At 33.0% G+C, this 19,433-nt stretch overlaps 2 protein-coding genes across 2 annotated transcripts; one reads left to right on the top strand and one right to left on the bottom strand.

Annotated features, from left to right (window-relative positions):
- Window positions 1-3,597: 3,597 nt before the first annotated feature.
- On the top strand, window positions 3,598-6,732 carry LOC110999623 (chymotrypsin-2-like). Its single transcript, XM_045631438.1, has 5 exons — window positions 3,598-3,662; window positions 4,037-4,223; window positions 4,382-4,631; window positions 6,091-6,252; window positions 6,577-6,732. Exons 1-5 carry the CDS (start codon window positions 3,614-3,616, stop codon window positions 6,730-6,732), a joined length of 804 nt encoding a protein of 267 aa, XP_045487394.1. The 5' UTR covers window positions 3,598-3,613.
- A 2,420-nt stretch (window positions 6,733-9,152) lies between these two features.
- LOC110999628 (chymotrypsin-2-like) lies at window positions 9,153-13,062 on the bottom strand. Its single transcript, XM_045631530.1, has 5 exons — window positions 13,011-13,062; window positions 11,851-12,052; window positions 11,045-11,291; window positions 9,729-9,893; window positions 9,153-9,376 (listed from the first exon to the last, which is right to left on the bottom strand). The coding sequence occupies exons 1-5, from the start codon at window positions 13,060-13,062 to the stop codon at window positions 9,224-9,226; spliced, it is 819 nt and encodes a 272-aa protein (XP_045487486.1). The 3' UTR covers window positions 9,153-9,223.
- Between the last annotated feature and the right edge of the window lie 6,371 nt (window positions 13,063-19,433).

Genomic DNA, 19,433 nt, shown 5'->3' with positions numbered 1-19,433 from the left:
GGGTGGTTCCCTGCGCTTTTGACTTTCCTGATATGTTTAATTCAGTCCACGGATTCTACGATTGGATACTGAGCAATATTAAATAAATTTCTTTGTAAAACCATATTGAGTGTATTAAAATAAATATTATTTGAAAGAAGAAATACAAGTATCTTTTATTATAGGCAATATTCAAATTCAGAAACATTTATGCATTTAGGTTAGATATCTATGGGCAGGCTGCCTCTAATTAATTTGATATATTTGTTTTAAATATTGTTTGATGATTTGCTTTTTTAAAAGAGTACCGAGAGTTTTTTACGCCGGCTTTTTCTCTCGGCCTACACCCTCTGTCTTTGCCGATGAGTAGGGATGCCTACAAGTTCGAATTGATTGACGTGGAATAAGTGATACCTAGATGATCTTATGTTCCAAAATAAACGTATTTTAGTTTATTTTATTTTATCTACACATTGTACATTTATGAACGTCAATAAAGAATTATATATTAAATGCTTTTCATTTTGCATTTACTGCCAGTTATCAAATCAAAGGGCGTAGAACGGACGAGAAGAACTGGCAATAAACTCTTCGCCGCTCTTTTTTAATCGCTAACTTTTTTATTTATATTAACAACTAGGAGCTGCAAACTTTACACCATGTACCACATGACATCTTTAAAATCATATATATCATAATTAATTAATGAAATAATGTTAAAAATAAAAAAACTAAGATGTGTCCTATATATCAGTAGTAGGTAGATATGGTAAATCGGAGCACGCACGTAGATTCTCCTGGGAACTACACACAAATTCATAGTCGATACGAATACGATACGAATCTTGGTTTTGCGCACCATGTACATAAATATGCAAAAAGGCCTACAAAAATCTGGGGTTCGTATTACGAACAGTTTGTGGCTTCGAGAACATCAGTGCGATCAAAATCTATATACAACGCGCTAGTGAGAAGTCACTTGGAGTGCAACGCAATGGTGTGGGCCCCATATGAGGCTAAATACAGTCTCATGTTAGAGCGAGTACTAAATAAATTCACTCGCTACCTCTACAAGAGACTGTATGGAGTGTATCCCTTGTATCCGCTTATGAACCCTACCCTGTTTGTTCTGGGTATGGTGGGTTACGACCAGCTACGCCACAGAAGAGAGCTAGCTGTGTCAATGTATTTATTTAAGATACTTACGGGTCGAGTGCATAATCCGGATATAATGGAGAGACTGGGTCTATGGGTACCAAGTAGAAACCTGAGGCTTACGTCTAAACTTTTGGATGTACCGCGCGCACATTCCAACTTGGTTAGCAAAGCGCCACTCACGGGAGCAATACAGATAATTAACAAAATTTCTATTTAGGTAGACCTATTTGTTTGTACACTGTTATAAGATTTAGGCATATAAGTTGTATTTTTTATTTTTTAATGTTTTTATGTAGGATAAATCGAATTAGTAGTAACTAATTAAGATAGAATAATGTGGGATAAATAAACAAATGTATATTTTAATATTATTAATGTACGGTTTTATTAACTTTTTTGGTTTATATTGATTATTATCAAATATGAGTGTAAAGAGGGAAGAGATTTCATTATGTCCGTCGCATAAAATGGATTGTCTTCGTATGGTTTGGTTATTGGGATGCAGATAGGAGATCGATTGACTAACACGGTCTGTGGGTCTCGTCAAGACAGCTTAACACCTTTGTGTTCAGTCACCGTGAACACGCACGCTGTAAAGCACGCGAAATGTCGGTTAAATTTAAATTATATTTAAATAATTATAAGTTTACAATAATACATCTTATATCTTTAAACGAGCAATTGTATATATATATATATATACAAGAATTGCTAGTAGTAGTAGCTTTTTATAATTGGAATCTCGGGATCGGCTCCAACGATTTTCATGAAATTTAGTATACGGGGCGTTTCGGGGGCGATGTTTAAATTGCTTTAACGACACAACAACACTAAAGCAATTCAGCATATATATTCTATACTGTTCATATTTCATCATTTTATTAGTATGTAATTCGTACTTAAATATAATTTCCAAAAAACACAATTTATGAAATCGGCCATCCAGGTACTAACTTTAATCCGTGAATAAAGTGTTTTCTTTAAATAAGCTTATATTTCCTCTCCCTATCCTTCCAGTTTTTGTTTAGAATTAAAGTCCCTCAGGGTTAAATTTACTGACATTGTTTGGTTTTTTTTAAACTTTAATTGACAATAAGCAGCAAATTTACAAATAAAGTTTATTTTTTTATTTAAACAAAATATACGGTTAGAATAACTTTATTTCTCATAGGAATAAAAAAAAAATTCGCTTACTGAGAAAAAAAAACATTACAAGAGACTAAATAATTATTACTAGAACGCACAGAAGGTACCTATACAAAAATTCAAAAACAAATACAATAACAAAAATGCAGGTAGACACAACAGACTCGAAACAAAAACATAGGTTTAGGATTGGACTTATTAAAAAGTCCTACTTAAGTACTACTTAATAAAAAGAATTTTAAGAATAATCTAGAGTAAATATTAAAGTTACTAACTGTATAAACCTTGAAGCTATCATACACAGTTTTGTCAGTTTATTATTTGAAAGATCAAAGATACTTACAAAATAAATAATTTTCTTTTCAGAAACAGGGGAGATAATAAAACAACTAAAAGTATCAACAGAAACCACCAATGGGCAAGTTGTAATAGAGTCTTAGGCCTTAGCTTTTAATTAATTCAAGTGTTATATTATGTGAATTTGATAATGAGGGATGAAGTATTTTGTGAATAAGGGAGTATGAAATAGTGGTTGATTAAGTTATTTTACCTCAAGAACAGAAAACAGTAACTCTAACTATGACCCTTCAAATTTTATGTTAATCAGTACAGTAGTTTTTATGTGAATTATTATTAAAAGATTAAGATTTATGTATTTGTAGAATTATACCTATCATAACAATATTGTACATTAATACTATTATTATTTACAATTGTGGCAAGAATCTATCGCAATTTTTCAATAGCCCAGAATGTCTTGAATGTATCTTATTGGAGTACTTTTTTATGTTATGTATCAAATGCATTGTACGGATCCTAGGTCATCGGGTGCTTAAAATAATAGAAGATTTTTGTCTTACTTTATATTCATCACTTACTTATAACAATAGAATATGAGCGAATTAATAGAATGTTAATTGCTATACAATTTAACAGTCGAAGAGAGTACCTACGTCTGGCTATGCTTTCGGGGTGTAACTCCAACGACTTAGGAAATCGTCATGCTTATAAGTGATCAAAATGGCACGTACATACAAAGGAAATCATCAAGTAAAAGACTCATCACTCATCTCCCCGTAAAAGAATGGCTGAAGGTGGCGTAAAATGCATGAAATAACGTTGAGTAACAAATTACTCAACGTTATTTCATTGGTAATATTCATACAAAACAATAATAATTAGCAATATCATTCAGCACCAATACTAATTAAGTTTTCTTTAAATAATTTCCGTCTTTTACATAATTTTCCATTAAATTATGTATATTTTCTAGTATAAATATAAAGTAGAAAATGAGAAATTTCAAAGCAAGGAAGCCACTGCAAGGAAAATGTTTTTCCATTTTGGAATATTACTTCTTCTGTCCCAAGGACTCCTTGGTAAGATAAGTTTTGTTTAATTATATTAGACCCAGTTCTGTGTAGTCTTATGAAGAATACAAACACGCTCGAACGGCAAATAAGATTCAAATACATAAGAGCTGAATTATGTATTAATATATATTAATAATTATTATTAATTAATAATTATTATTATTAATATTCTTATAATTTTTTAACTGATGATGTGACTGTTTCCAAATAATTTTAATCTTTATGAAAATTATTTTATTTCGCACCATCTGGACCGTCCTTTGAATTCAATGAATTCCTTCCTTCTTTGGTTTGGGCAATATAATAATTGTTATACCGTACCCCGGGCATAGTATATTAAGCATGAAAATGTAGCGGAATAAAATAAACAACGTTTACAGGCGAAGGGAACGTTTCGGAAGCTATAGATGGAGACAGTCGAATTATAGGTGGCAAAGATGCCTCTCCAGGCATGGCTAACTACCAAGTTTCAATTCGTGGTCATAGAAGACACCAAGAATGGCATAGTTGCGGAGGGTCTATTATAAACGAAGAGTATGTGTTAACAGCCGCTCATTGCGTTTTTAAGTGAGTAGGTATATTATTTGTCAAAAGTTTTCCATCCCTAATTACCTCCATTATTAATAATTACTGACATACGGGACTTTATTCAACAAATTTATTTTAATGAGTCATAATGAACTTTAATGATACTTTATTGATTTAATTTTTTTATTTATTTTTAGGAAAAACAAGAACGATATGTCAGTAGTCGTTGGCAGTCATACGATCAATAAAGGCGGCGACCGATACCAGATTAAGAAATTGATCCCTCATGCGAAGTATTCTAAGCCGGTTGTAAAGAATGACATAGGTCTCATACAGATCGAAGGCAAATTCAAATACAACGATAAGGTTCAACCCATTGAGTTTTTAAAAGAAATGGCACCCATTGGAAAGAAATGTCTCTTTACTGGCTGGGGATATGACAACCTTGTGAGTAAATTATTATATTAGATTAACTAAATGTTTTAAGAAATTTATCAGTGTTCCTGGTTCCACGGGGTGCTTTAAATATAGAGAATTTAATTTTTGCTCTAAATTAAAAATCTCGCGTACAATAGTAGAAGAAAAGCAAAATAATGTAATGTTAGTTGCTATGAAACGAATGAATGCAGTGTAATAGTTGAAGAGAGTGCCTACGTCTGAATCTGTGTGTGATTGTACTCAACACTGGCAGAACCTACTTTCATTTTCATACAGCACACGACATATAATAAAAACTGATAAAGCAAATTTATCTTCGAAGATCTTAAATATTCCGCTAGTTTTTTTATCTCCAACGACTTCTATCACACCTCAGATACCCCTGGCACCATTTAGGCCTTAAGAATTAAAATCTTTCATATCAAAATTCATATTTTAATTTCAAAAGAAAGATGCTACGGGTCCCATTTTATATTTTAAACTAGGTTCAGCTACAGGTTTGGATAAAATCTCACCTCTCAATAATTCTGTGGTTGATGCACGCGACCAACTTTTTAATTAGATCACTAAATTATTCAACTTTACGTAATAACTTCTTCTTGTCGGCGCGAACCTCATTTCCCTCACTAAAAATGACGTAGGGGTGAGACCAATTACTGTTGGATTAACACTACAACGTGTGCCCTTAAATTTCTGTTCATCATATTTTACCATAATTAAATTCGGAATTTGAACCTGTGCAGTTAGGCTTTGGTGTAAAAGAAGCGTGTGAGGCTGCCGTCCATTTCTTAACTTACGGACAGCCTGACATGTTGCTCAAAATCGACGTTAAAAATGTGTTTTCGTGTTTTCGATTCGGTAAATAAATAAAGATTCTATTCTATACCCTATACCACTGACAGACACATTCTTTTCAGTAACGGTACTAATGGTGAAACTCTTGCAATGCAATTATCAGTTTGTTGTTTAAATTCTGATTCAACCTATGGTATTTGGACGAAAATTCAAATCCTAGGAGATGATGTGGATACTGTGTTCTCAGGCCTTTTTTTACCAAAAATATTTTTTTATAAATAACTGTGACTTAAATTTAAATTTCGTAAAACATATATTTAATAATTTTGCTCCAAATGTATAGTTAACGATAATTCCCTTTAAATTCTGCTAACCGTCTCCTTGAAATTAGTCCACATTATGACATCCCAAAGTTTACGCTTGTGCTCCGTTGCTGCTCCTTTTGGAATCACCAAAGATTCGTAAAATTTCCAGCGTCGCTGCCCTATCTACTCAAAGAAGGAAAGCTCCCAGTATCTTCGGAACCTTGCCTAAAGGTTTACTCCTTTTAATGAAATATTTAGAGTAATATTTTATTATATATTTAAGGGTTAAATATTATTGTTTGTTATATATATTTGGAAACAAAAGGACATTAGCGAGAGGTGTCATTATTTTAACATCATTATTACAGAGACATAAAACTGTACCAAACAATCTTCAAATGTTGGAGTACGTAACAATAAGCAATGACGACTGCACTAAACAATTAAAACGCTCGCCTTACCCGAAATTGGTGCCCGTTGACGCCGGACAACTCTGCGCTAAGCGCCCGAACCACAAAGGTGCATGCTATGTAAGTAATCAAATGTACTGCAACATTTGTAATAGATGATAGTTTCACGTTACAATCAGGATTTATTTAATGGTTTTAAATATAAGTTCACATCAATCATAGCGAAATAAAAACATCGTGAGGGAATTATGATTTCTTATACTGATGGAAAAAAGACTGATCATCTACACACCTTTGAAAATAAATGAGCAAATTTTGATCTGAGACCGAACGCCACAATCACACACTTCTGGATTATTGTTGTTGTAAGCCAATAATTATACATTAAGAATATGACACATTCCTGTAAATAAAAACTTTTAAATGTAATTATTTCTCATGCAGGGTGATTCTGGTGGTCCTCTCGTCATTCAGGTCAAGAAGAACAAAATTGTTCAAATAGGAGTCGTGTCCTGGGTAGTTCCCTGCGCCAAAGACTATCCTGATGTATTTGCTTCAGTCCATGGTTACTACGATTGGATACAGAGCAATATTAAATAAATTACTTAGTAAAACCATATTGAGTGTATTAAAATAAATATTGATTGAAAAATGAATACAAGTATCTTTTATTATATGCAATATTCAAATTCAAATTCAGAAACATTTATTCATTTAGGTTAGATATCTACACATTGTACATTTATGAACGTCAATAAAGAATTACATTTTAAATGCTTTCCATTTTGCATTTACTGCCAGTTATCAAATCAAAGGGCGTAGAACGGACGAGAAGAACTGGCAATAAACTCTTCGCCGCTCTTTTTTAATCGCCAACTTTTTTATTTATATTAACAACTAGGAACTGCAAACATTACACCATATTCCACATGACATCTTTATGTAATTAATAGTTAATTAATGTTAATATAAAAAAACATATATGTGTCCTATATATCAGTAGTAGGTGGATATGGCAGAAATTGAAGCACGCACGTAGATTCTCGTGGGAACAACACACAAATTCATAGTCGAAATACCTGGGTTAAAGTCAATTTCGGCCGCGTCAATAAGTAGATAATTCGTGCATTCGCAGCGAAATTGCGCCTAAGGACAACGGTGGGTTTTAGTTTAGGAAGTAAGAACAAATTTGACTTATAATTAACAAGTTAAGTGAAAATTTTAATGGTACATGTAAGATCACTATAGTAAGTTTAAATAATCGTTTTAACTATGAGCCATTATAATATGGGGTCATGTATTATATGTCATGATCGGATCGGTGTATGTGGATAGTGCTATATATGAAAATGACAGTTTAACTGTACCTGTAATCATTAAAAATCTATTTGATATGTTTTAAACATAGACATGTACAACTACTTGGTACAATTATACCGTTAGTGAAGAAGTATTTTATAATTAATGTAAAAATAAGAGGAGTGGAGTAAGAAATTGTGGTTGATTTTAAGTTATTTTACCTCAAGATCAGAAAACAGTTACTTAAACTATGATTCTTCATTTTTTATCTTAATAAGTTCAGTTTTATAGAGACCGCAGTACTATTTCTATTTTTGATTTATAGCAATAACTAAATATGTTGCTTCTTCATTTTGCAGATTAGTTGTTGTGAGACCAAATCCTAAAAATATAAAGTATATGTATACCGCGATTATGCAGGTCCAAAATATTTTATTTAGTCATAACTTTAAATTTCTGAGAGAAAATAAAAGAAACCTTAATTTTAATACACCATTTAAATTCATATGTTATGAATTTAAATGAATATAAAATGGAAAGATGTGACATAACATAATAATGTTATGTCACATCTTTTCATAACGTCTACGTACATCGAAAATTAATTCGATCTTGCTGACATACTTAAGTCCATTTTTCAGCTTTTCATTTCAAATTTACCATAATATGGTAAAGTATTTACTTTTATTAGGTTTATTAAAGTAACATTAGAATTTAGAAATACATTTCATCCAGAGACAATATGACGGAACAAGGTGCTACGAACAGTAGCTCGGAACAACGCTGTCGACTTTGCGGTAGTGTATTGACATGCCGCTTGGCTACGAACGAAGCGTTTTCGACAAAACAATTACGCAAAAACGGTAGTGTAAGTCGAAAACTTTTCGACGCCAATATGGCTAGACCCCCAGGTCACTTGTGCTGTCCCTGCTTATGCCGCTGCTATGGTTTCGAGTAGTTCGATAGTCAATTAATTTATAATTGTTTCGTCAAGCCACATTTCATATATCTAATTGAAATATGGGGTACAGCCTGCAAAAACAAAATTTCTAACTTACACACACTACAAAATAAATTAAAAACGCATTATTTAGATACAATTTTTTAACTCAGACTAATAAAATCTACCAAGAAACCAAAAAAACTATAAACATATAGTTATTTAATCGTCATAATACCCGTATTCTTAATTAAACATTAAAATAATTCTCTCCACAGTAGCTTATCATTTAAAAAAATCAAATACACAACCAAATGCATTACTCGTCGAGCGAGTTTGCTTATCTTGCCGAAGCCGCGTACAAATTATTTGAAGAAATCTATTAGGTATGAGGGTGTGCAATTTCACACCGTATTATTTAAACACAATATTTAATCAATTACCATCTAAAATTCGCAATTTTGGTGTGTTTGACAAATTCAAAAAGGCAGTAAAGATGCATGTAGAGTGAAAACAGTTAACTAAAATTGAAACAGCTAATGGCGACGTGTATCTCGCTCGTATATAAAGATACATCACATCATACATAATATTAAGTTTCTCATTTAAATAAAATATTTATTTTTGTAATTAGAAATAAAGTTCTTTAAACATAAAATCTAGTCACATTATTTCTCGAGGCTTCGAGAGAAGCGTTTTATGCCACACCCGATCGAAGGTTTTCGCTTTTTCCAAACGAACCGCTATGTGTATGGATGTAAAAAAAACGTAGCCATTTGAACTTTATTTGTTTTATTAATTCAAGAAAACCCAAGTATTCAATGTAAGGTCTTCACTGCCATCTGCAATCAGTTATGACGTATTGGCTTCCATGGTGTTCTTAATCCAAGTGGCATATTTGCTGGTTCTCGTATAGATATCAGGTCGGGCTTTAGCACACGGAATGTTCCAGGAGAAAACACCACTAGATTTATTGTTGCACACTAATGATGCACCAGAATCACCCTGAAATCATGTTTAGTTACCTCACTAGTGCAAAAAAACTGTATTCAGTTTTTTAAATATGAAAATAAAATAAACAAGTAAAAAAATACCTAGTTTTACTTGTTTATTTTTTTATCGTTGGGTAATGCTTACAAATTCGATTTGAATACGTTATTGGAGCCTTATTATGGATACAACGATTTCCTTACAAGTAATGTTGTAGTGTAAATTAAAATTCACTACAATCTTCGGTTAAAGTGTGCAAATTAAGGTCGGACAGACTTTCTTTGACATAGGCAACAAATTACTAAAATCCCCTTCTACTGCAGTGCAACTATTAAGAAAAGTAAAGAAGACATTAACAATTACTTACTTGACAAGCACCTTCTTTGACCTTATTAAAAGTGCAGATGTGGTTAGGAGTAATAGGGTATGTATTTTCAAATTGTCGCAAATTAAAATTAAATTTACATGCTTTTTCCGATATAATTTTCACGTCCAACATTTGTAATTTGTCAGGAAGGTTCTTCCTGTTTTGCTGTAAAGTGATTTTATATTAATACACTGAGAACTTACTCGTGCAAGTACCTACTAAACACATTGTGTGTGTGTTTAGCATTCAAGTAGGTAAGTAAAACTAGATAGTTATCAGTAATAAATACTACAAACACCTGTTACGTAGCCCTATACCATATCTTTATATATTGCGAATTTTTTTCTATTCGTCTTTTCTTTTCTTTTCGAAGATTCTTTAATCATACGTGCCGCACATTACGTGGTATCAGCAATTGTAGCCTCTTCGTCATCTTCTTCAGTTTCCTTACTTTAGGTTCTTTAGCCTTAATTTTTATTGTAATTTTATTTCTAAATAAATTAGTTTAAAATATTTGGCTTTTTTTAACCTTCGGCAATGGCCTTCGTAATTCACCTTTCACATAAAAATGTTTTTGCTGTTTCAACAAAATGATTCACCTCTAGATCAACGTGATATCTACAGGAATTAAATACATTTGATAATTCTGGCAACGAGTATGAAGTTTTGCAGCATCACTCACTAGTCTTGAGAAACAGATAATAGAGACTCTCCTATATATTAAGAACCTAAAGGCAGTCTGCTAAAGTGTAAAACATAATCCTACTCATAAAACTGTTTTTGTATAATAAATTAAGTGTTGATTCATATTCTACACATACTCATAATGTAAAGATTAACTAAAAAAATAAGAACTTATAATATTATAATTATAAAATACACTAAGCTAACATTAGAAGTGCTAAACACATAACTCCAAAATGAACTTAACTTGCCTTTGGTTTAAAATTGCAAATGTTAACTTAAAATATGAAAATGTCACTTTATATTTAAATCAGAAACATTACAATACTTGCAAACCGTCTCAGTTTTCAATTCCAAGAATTGAAAACTGAGAATCAGAAGCATGCTAGATAAATATTCTTCTACGATGGCCGATGAAAGATCATCAACTTTCTCGCACCGCAGAATGTTAGGAAGGTGATTAAATATTCTTACGGCCATGGCGTAGCAATTTTTAGAATATAACGTGGTGCAACATGCAGGCACCCGCAGCCGAGTTGGATCCCTCGGAATATGCAAGGAAGTTTCTTTAAATGTTTGAAATAATTTTGGATGCCTCTTTACAGTCATGACCGCTTCAACGATTTACTTACGGTAGTGTATCCCCATCCAGCTAATTTACACTTTTCTCCTGGTTCGGGGTCCTCGGTTGCTATTTCGATAGGTTTAACTTTGTCTGTAAATTTAATCTTCTCAGCAGTTTTCAATAGAGCAATATCATTCTTATTTGGTTCGAAGGTGTATTTTGGATGGACTAAGATTTTGTCAATTTTATATCTAGTGCCTCCCTTACTGAGTAAGTTGGATCCCGCCATAATGACTATGTCACTTGGAGATATACTGAAAAATTTTTGAAGTGTAACTTCTTTATCGACGTATGGGAGAAATTTTGTAAGAAAACGTCACGTTTTTCGGTTACGCGCCATGTTACTTTTTTTATCGAAGTTTAGTATAGTGACGTAAAGAATATAATGTAATATATGATAATAATAACAACAATATATTAGTTTTGAAGTTTGGTTTGAAATAAGAATAACAATATATTAATTTGAAAGTGATAAAATAAAAAGACTTGTTCAACTTTAAGTGAATTTACAAGAAAAGTGATAGTGATTATACATTTCGTTTTATAAATTCAACACGTATGAGCATGATTTTAATATTTATTTGAGGTTAACCTCACTTTTTGATTGTATCAGTGAATGTATATAAATCTGTTAAAATTAGCAAGTATTAATAAATATGACTGAAAAAATTGTTTTTCTTATGGCAAATAGTAGAAAAATGATATGTCGTACCCAAGAACGATATAACTATTGCATGGGAAGACTATTTTGGTACTCAAGCGATTGAATAAAAATCAAGGGCTTACCATAAAAGTAAATAAAATGCTACTTACTCAGTCAGACAATGCGCGGCAGTGAGGACCCATCTGTCAGCAATTATGGCACCGCCACAGTCATGAGCGAAGTCGTGCTTCGTTAGCTGCAGAGATATTTGGTAGGGAAGGGCACCGTCTGGCGCATCTGAACCACCCACGACTCGACCGGACGCGTCGCCAGAATCAACTTCTGAGTCCTTAAAGGTTTTCAGTTCTGCGGCTTTACAAATAATGATAAAATTTAGTTGTTATGCCGGGGGAAGACAAATCTTTCAAATCAGAAGTGGGATCCGATTTCGCTCACAAAAAAGCCTTGTAAACGGGTAAACAACCGTTTGGTTTAAAGACATTTATTCTCATAATAGACAGACATAGAGAATGGGTAATGAAAAAGCAATTTAATTACTTTATTTTCAGCAATTTGAAGATGTGAAATGTTAGTTTTAGTTGCGGCTCCCCAAATATACCTTATTTGGGGAGCCGCAACTGAAGAAGGTGTGATTTTTCCAAAGAATTATAAATAAGAAGACGGACTTTACGAGGAAGGCGCTGAACTATGTGCCTACGGGAACCTCTTAGAGAAGATAATTTAGTTATTTAATGATTTATGTGCGTGTCCATTAAGTTATTGTAAATGTATAATCCAAGATATTTTCACATTTCTTTTCAATTAGAGGGTACATTATTAAGGTGATGAATGTCATTTCAATAAATTAAAAACAATAATTTTAAACCGTTAATTTTAGAATAGGATGCCACGTGCTTCCCGTGAACTGTCAATTAGAATGCTGCCGACTCGCACTGATATTGAGGGTTGAGCCGTGAAAAGGGATCTGTGCGTAATAATAGGCAGTGTTCAAGTCGTGATGAAGTGCGTACATATTTGCGTCGTAGCAGGAGCTCGTTCACATTCGCGTCAAAATAGATGCGTAGAGCGTAATTTTGGTAGTTCGAGTAAACCAGATAAAAGGGGTTTTATCTGGGGCGAAAGAGGTCATTTTAGGGATAAGTGCCCTAAAAAGAGTAATATACCTGAAACGACTGATGATAGGCGAGTTTATTCTTTTTGTAAGAAACGTGGACACAGAGTAATTGTTTTGCGAGATTTTATATTTAATTATCACTTCTTGTTCTATCTGGTTCCTATAAATATATTATATCTATAAGGTGAAACTTACCGAAAACGCCGCAGAAAAGTACACCGACTAGTAGATAGTTAATTAAAGACATGTCTCTAAATTGCATGTGTTAAAAATATATTCCATTTATATAGGAATTGTCTTTGACTAAGGAAGCGTTTACCATGAAGTGAAATTATTTAAAGAAAATACCTTTTTATATTTTGGGATATATATATATATATCCCTGTTATATATATATATATATAACTGGGGGAATGAGAGCTAGATCAAGGACGTAATTTAAAAGAGATTCAGATTTATTATGACATTATTCTGAATTTAACAACAAAACAAAAGTTCTTTCCTGTCGAAAACACAGTTAACGGTGTTAATACAGGAAGGATTTTTTTCCTGTATCAAACGCAACTAGGCTTTAGATGGGGTCATCAGCTGCAAATTATTTTTCCTCATTGGGAAGTGGCTTGTTCATCAACTTTGAATGTTGAATAGTGGAAGGTCCCATAAATAATAATTTCATTAATCGCCAATGTTGCAGGTGTTTGATATGTTGGTAATAATTCATAACAGATATAGTATACAAAGTCCTTGTTATTAAGTCTCTAATATTTAAAATTATGATAAATAACTTTCCATAATAATAATTATGACTATGGAGCCATAATTATTATCGACCATTGAATAGTCATTAATTATAAGATCTAGCAACATTGAATCAAATTAAATGAACTAGTAATATAAACGGTTTTAAACTGATTTGACTTCGATGTCATTAAATCATAATGACAGTGGCAGCTGTCACTAACACCATTGCTGTAACATAAATAATAAAGACTATAAAATTACTACAGACTATCATATAAAATATGAATCCCAAACATTATTAATATTTTTGTAACAATATATAAATTTGCGCCGATATGTACATTACATCTTCATAAACACGGTTGCTTAATCACATTTTTAGTTCTTTGCTTAAATAATAATTATCTAACAAAAATAATAATAAATGTCGATATATCTGATCTCTATATCTGTTTTTTATATTGGTCGTAGTAATTAATATTTTATTAATTCGTTTTCAATATAAAAATGATTACCTTCTTTTAATTAGTTTTATTTTTACTTTCATTAGTAATACCTAATTGGATCGAATTTAAAAGATGTCAAACGTCAACCATTTCACGTATCGATTAGTGAAGGGTTCGAAAAATTTGACGTTTTGATACTACTAAACTTTCCGATATGGACCATAGATTATTTGTAACTTATGATCAAATTAATTATTTGTAATCAAAAAACTTAATTATTATCTAGTTCAGTTACGTTAGGTTAGTATATTAATATTTTTTTTAATAACATTTTATTTAGTAACACTATCCTCGTGGTCTTGTCTGCCCTACCCCTAGAGGAGGCGCGGAGGAAGAGCAGCCCCCACCCGCTGTAACAGGCAGGCATGAAATGCCTGTGCTTTGGTACGCATGGGTGGAGGGGCTGCGTTTTCCGTAGCGCCGGAGCCGTTCAAAAACCGAATTATTATCTAGTTCGGTTAGTTAGGTAAGTATATTAATATTTTTTTTTCTAAGAACTGTTTCTGAAATCATCAATAAACATATAAAAAAAACTATTATTTATATCATAATATCATTATATTATATTTGAATAAAATTCAAGTTTTTATTCTAAAAAAAACCATCGACAAATTAAAAAAACGATTTTGATGCAAAATGTCACGTCTCTAATAACCAATGGAATCTGTATGGCTAAAGTCCTTTGCCTTTCCCATTAGGGATAAATTGAAAAAAAAATAACCAATGGAAAATGTACGATTTTTTTTAAGTTTAAATAATCTTTATTAATACTTAGACGCAACTCCGACAGAAAAAATAACTTGGAGGTGTTCCATTTAAGGTAAAGAGACACTTACATAATCAGTATTATCAAATTCGGCACATTTCTAAATTGTTACCATTATAACCTTAAAATTTTACCCCCTAAATATCTCCTCAGTTACTATGGGTTTCCGCAGGTTGGGGATGACACAGGGGGTATTTCTCCATCCCCTCTCCCATCTCCCATCCAAAAAACCTCAAAAATCGACGGGTCATATTGGAAAGTTTAACCCCAATTTCGACAACTAAGTATCTTTAATCATCTCCCGCCCTCGCTGAATCGCTGCTTAAAGACAATGTTAACGAATGCAAGGTTAGTTTTACATTACGACCCTTTGGTGCCGACGATATAGTTCGAATATTTAGAATCATTGACATTAAGAACACTACCGATCTTTGGGGTATTTCTGTAAAAATAATGAGTAGTATAATTGATGTTATTGCCCCACATCTAGCTATAATTTTCAACAATTGCATTAAAAGTGGCGAGTTTCCCGATCTAATGAAACATAGTAAAGTAATTCCAATATTTAAAGCAGGTAGTATGTCCGACCCCAGTAACTTTAGATCAATTTCTGTACTACCTACTTGTAGTAAAATCTTTGAAAAAAACTATATTAAATCAACTTGTAAGTCATTTTAACGTAAACAAATTATTACAGAATAATCATTTCGGTTTTACCAAGGGTCGCTCGACAGCCGATGTCGGTGTTAAGTTATATAGATATATAGTTAAGGCATGTATAATTTCATTTTAAAATGTATCATATCGACTAATGAGTTTTTTTTAATTTCAAGGTATTTCTAAATTATTTGAAATTTCCATTTACCTAACATTAATTTCAATTTCCCAATTGTATTGGAAATAATTATTTATTGTTATGTATGACGTCAAAGAAATGTAATTAACGAAAAACAAATGACAATTTTTTTTAATTAAAAAAAAAACGAACAATTAATGTGATGCACTAGAGTTTTAAGTTCTTTGCAGGAATTCAGTGGCTGTTGTTCAGATATAATTATGTTAAATGAAACACATTATTTTAAAGGGAGTAGCAACTGGCTTTAATCATTTAATATATAACACAATTTATGAGTTTGCTAAAAATAGAAGACTGTGGGATGATTGCTAACATTTTGTTTGCGCTTCTAATCATTAACTAATACATAATATATATAACTACTAGCAGACTCGGCCAAGCGTTGCTGTGGCTAAGGTTTTTGTTATATTACATAGTAGTAAATTAATCAAGGGAAACCGTAGGAGAACTTATGTGAAACGTTGGTACCACGACACGGACCTAAACTAAACTACCTTTAACTCAGCGCCATCTGTTAGAATTGTATCAAATAATAAACAAATGTTAATGTTATCGTAATTTTAGTAAGGATGCCTATTTTTTTTGAAAATGAAATATAGCCTATGTCACTCAGGAATGATGTAGCTTTCCAACAGTGAAAGAATTTTTCAAATCTGCCAAGTAGTTTCGGAGCCTATTCAATTCATACAAACAAACAAAAAATCAAACCTTTCCTCTTTATAATATTAGTATAGATAATATTAAAACTGATATTTCAAATATTTTACCGGTGTTAATGTATTAAGAAAGCCAGTTCATAATACACTTATTACATGGTTTCTACATTATGGGTAGTCTAGCCATAAATACTAAAATAAAATTTAAAAAAAGCATTTGAATTTGGCATCTGTCTCACAGGCAGCGGAGAGTAACCGAGGAATGCGTGCTTTTTGACGCTGGACAATGCGAGCCGAACGTACAGCAAAAAGGTTATGTTTCCGGCATGGGTAATAATTGTCCGGAACGTACAGTCTCTCCCAGCAAGTATGCGCTTTCCGTTTCGTTTTTAATTACGCTTAATCCAAACCTGACCACAGCCAAATCCCTACGAAGCTTTGATGAATTATACCCTAATACCCTCATCAAGAACTTGGTGGGGTAGAGGTAAGGAACAAAAATTGTTTTTTTTTTTTAAAATGGAATCGAGCTGTTGGCTTTAAGGGCTTTTACAGCTCAGCACGGGCTGTTTGGCGAGCTTGGCTCAGCCTGAATGGGTGGGGTTTCCGCGACTCGCGCAAGGGTGTCTCCTGTGAGACTCGAACCTCGGCTTGGGCCGTCGCGGGGGGGTCAATCGCCTGAAGGGCAGGAAGGAAGCTCAAGTACGAAGTAAAGGTCTTCGCCTTCCCCGGTGAAGGTGGTTTTTAACCCTAGTCTGTTTATTGCTACTGCTATTATTTTTGGCCGCGCGGGCGGCTTTTAATTGGTTGTTAGCTATTGTAATTGGAAAATTGGAAATTGAACCAATGCATTTGAAAAAATGACACGGTCAAGACCAAAACCTTTTTCTGAAACATCAAACCAATAACAACTAGTACACAGCGGTCCCCGAAATCAAAACAAAAATAAAACCAAAGAACAAATACAAACAATTAACAAAAAAGACCTTTCCCCAAGCCGGACAGCGGTCTCCGTGGGGAAACACAACCGCAACCCTCCAAACTATCGAACTAGCCAACAAAACTAAAATTTGCAACAAAAATACCTACCCAGACTAACACTAACACAACTAAGACTAGAACTTCAGGAAAATTTTACATTCTGACATACAATGTTAAAACACTCTCAACATACGATCGCTTAATTGAATTACATGAATCCCTATCAAACATCAAATATTATGACATAATAGGACTGTCTGAAATTAGGCGTATGGGAGACAGAATAGAAGAGTATGACAATTTTATATTATGCTACACGGGACAAAGAAGGAACGCTGCTAGTATCTTCGGAACCTTTGCCTAAAGGTTAACTCCTTTTAATGAAATATTTAGAGTAATATTTTATTATATATTTAAGGGTTATTTATTTTTATTTGTAATATTAATTTATGTTAGTTGATTAGGTAACAAAAGGATATTCACGAGAGATGTCATTATTTTAACATCATTATTACAGAGACGCCAAACTGTACCAAACAATCTTCAAATGTTGGAGTACGTAACAATAAGCAATGACGACTGCACTAAACAACTAAAACCGCCCTATCCGAAATTGGTGCCCGTAGACGCCGGACAACTCTGCGCTAAGCGCCCGAACCACAAAGGTGCATGCTATGTAAGTAATCAAATGTACTACAACATTTGTAATAGATGATAGTTTCACGTTACAATCAGGATTTATTTAATGGTTTTAAATATAAGTTCATATCAATCATAGCGAAGTAAAAACATCGTGAGGTGATTTCTTATACTGATGGAAAAAAGACTGATCATCTACACACCTTTGAAAACAAATGAGCAAATTTTGATCTGAGACCGAACGCCACAACTTCTGGATTATTGTTGTTGTAAGCCAATAAGTATTCTTTTATAATATGACACAGTCCTGTAAATCAAAACTTTTAAATGTTATTATCTCATGCAGGGTGATTCTGGTGGCCCTCTCGTCCTAAAACTGTTCAAATAGGAGTCGTGTCCTGGGTAGTTCCCTGCGCCAAAGACTTATTAAATGTTAATACATGTAAATTACTTAGTAAAACCATATTGAGTGTATTAAAATAAATATTAATTGAAAGATGAAATACAAGTACATCTTTTATTATATGCAATATTCAAATTCAAATTCAGAAACATTTATGCATTTAGGTTAGATATCTACACATTGTACATTTATGAACGTCAATAAAGAATTACATTTTAAATGCTTTTCATTTTGAATTTACTGCCAGTTATCAAATCAAAGGGCGTAGAACGGACGACAAGAACTGGCAATAAACTCTTCGCCGCTCTTTTTTAATCGCCAACTTTTTTATTTATATTAATAACTAGGAACTGCAAACATTACACCATGTACCACATGACATCTTTAAAATATATATCATAATTAATGAACACATTAATGTTAAAAAAAAAGATGTGTCCTATATATCAGTAGTAGGTAGATATGGTATTTTGGAGCACGCACGTAGATTCTCGTGGGAACTACAAACAAATTCATAGTCGATACGAATCTTGGTTTTGCGCACCATGTACATAAAATATGCAAAAAGGCCTACAGAAATCTGGGGTTCGTATTACGAACAGTTTGTGGCTTCGAGAACATCAGTGCGATCAAAATCTATATACAACGCGCTAGTGAGAAGTCACTTGGAGTACAACGCAATGGTGTGGGCCCCATATGAGGCTAAATACAGTCTCATGTTAGAGCGAGTACTAAATAAATTCACTCGCTACCTCTACAAGAGACTGTATGGAGTGTATCCCTTATATCCGCTTATGAACCCTACCCTGTTTGTTCTGGGTATGGTGGGTTACGACCAGCTACGCCACGGAAGAGAGCTAGCTGTGTCAATGTATTTATTTAAGATACTTACGGGTCGAGTGCATAATCCGGATATAATGGAGAGACTGGGTCTATGGGTACCAAGTAGAAACCTGAGGCTTACGTCTAAACTTTTGGATGTACCGCGCGCACACCGCGCGCCAACTTGGTTAGCAAAGCGCCACTCACGGGAGCAATACAGATAATTAACAAAATTTCTATTTAGGTAG

The sequence above is a fragment of the Pieris rapae genome, chromosome 2 (genome assembly GCF_905147795.1).
Source record: "Pieris rapae chromosome 2, ilPieRapa1.1, whole genome shotgun sequence".
Taxonomy (NCBI): Eukaryota; Metazoa; Arthropoda; class Insecta; order Lepidoptera; family Pieridae; genus Pieris; species Pieris rapae.
The sequence above is the reverse complement of the archived record's forward strand: the minus strand, read 5'-3'. Positions and strand labels throughout refer to the sequence as shown.

Coding starts and splice junctions, on each gene's coding strand:
- LOC110999623 (XM_045631438.1), top strand. CDS start 3,614: ATGTTTTTCCATTTTGGAATATTACTTCTTCTGTCCCAAGGACTCCTT. Junction 4,224..4,381: donor GCCGCTCATTGCGTTTTTAA/GTGAGTAGGTAT, acceptor ATTTATTTTTAG/GAAAAACAAGAACGATATGT. Junction 6,253..6,576: donor ACCACAAAGGTGCATGCTAT/GTAAGTAATCAA, acceptor TTTCTCATGCAG/GGTGATTCTGGTGGTCCTCT.
- LOC110999628 (XM_045631530.1), bottom strand. CDS start 13,062: ATGTCTTTAATTAACTATCTACTAGTCGGTGTACTTTTCTGCGGCGTT. Junction 12,053..13,010: donor ACTTTTCTGCGGCGTTTTCG/GTAAGTTTCACC, acceptor TTATTTGTAAAG/CCGCAGAACTGAAAACCTTT. Junction 9,894..11,044: donor CTGGATGGGGATACACTACC/GTAAGTAAATCG, acceptor ATCACTTTACAG/CAAAACAGGAAGAACCTTCC.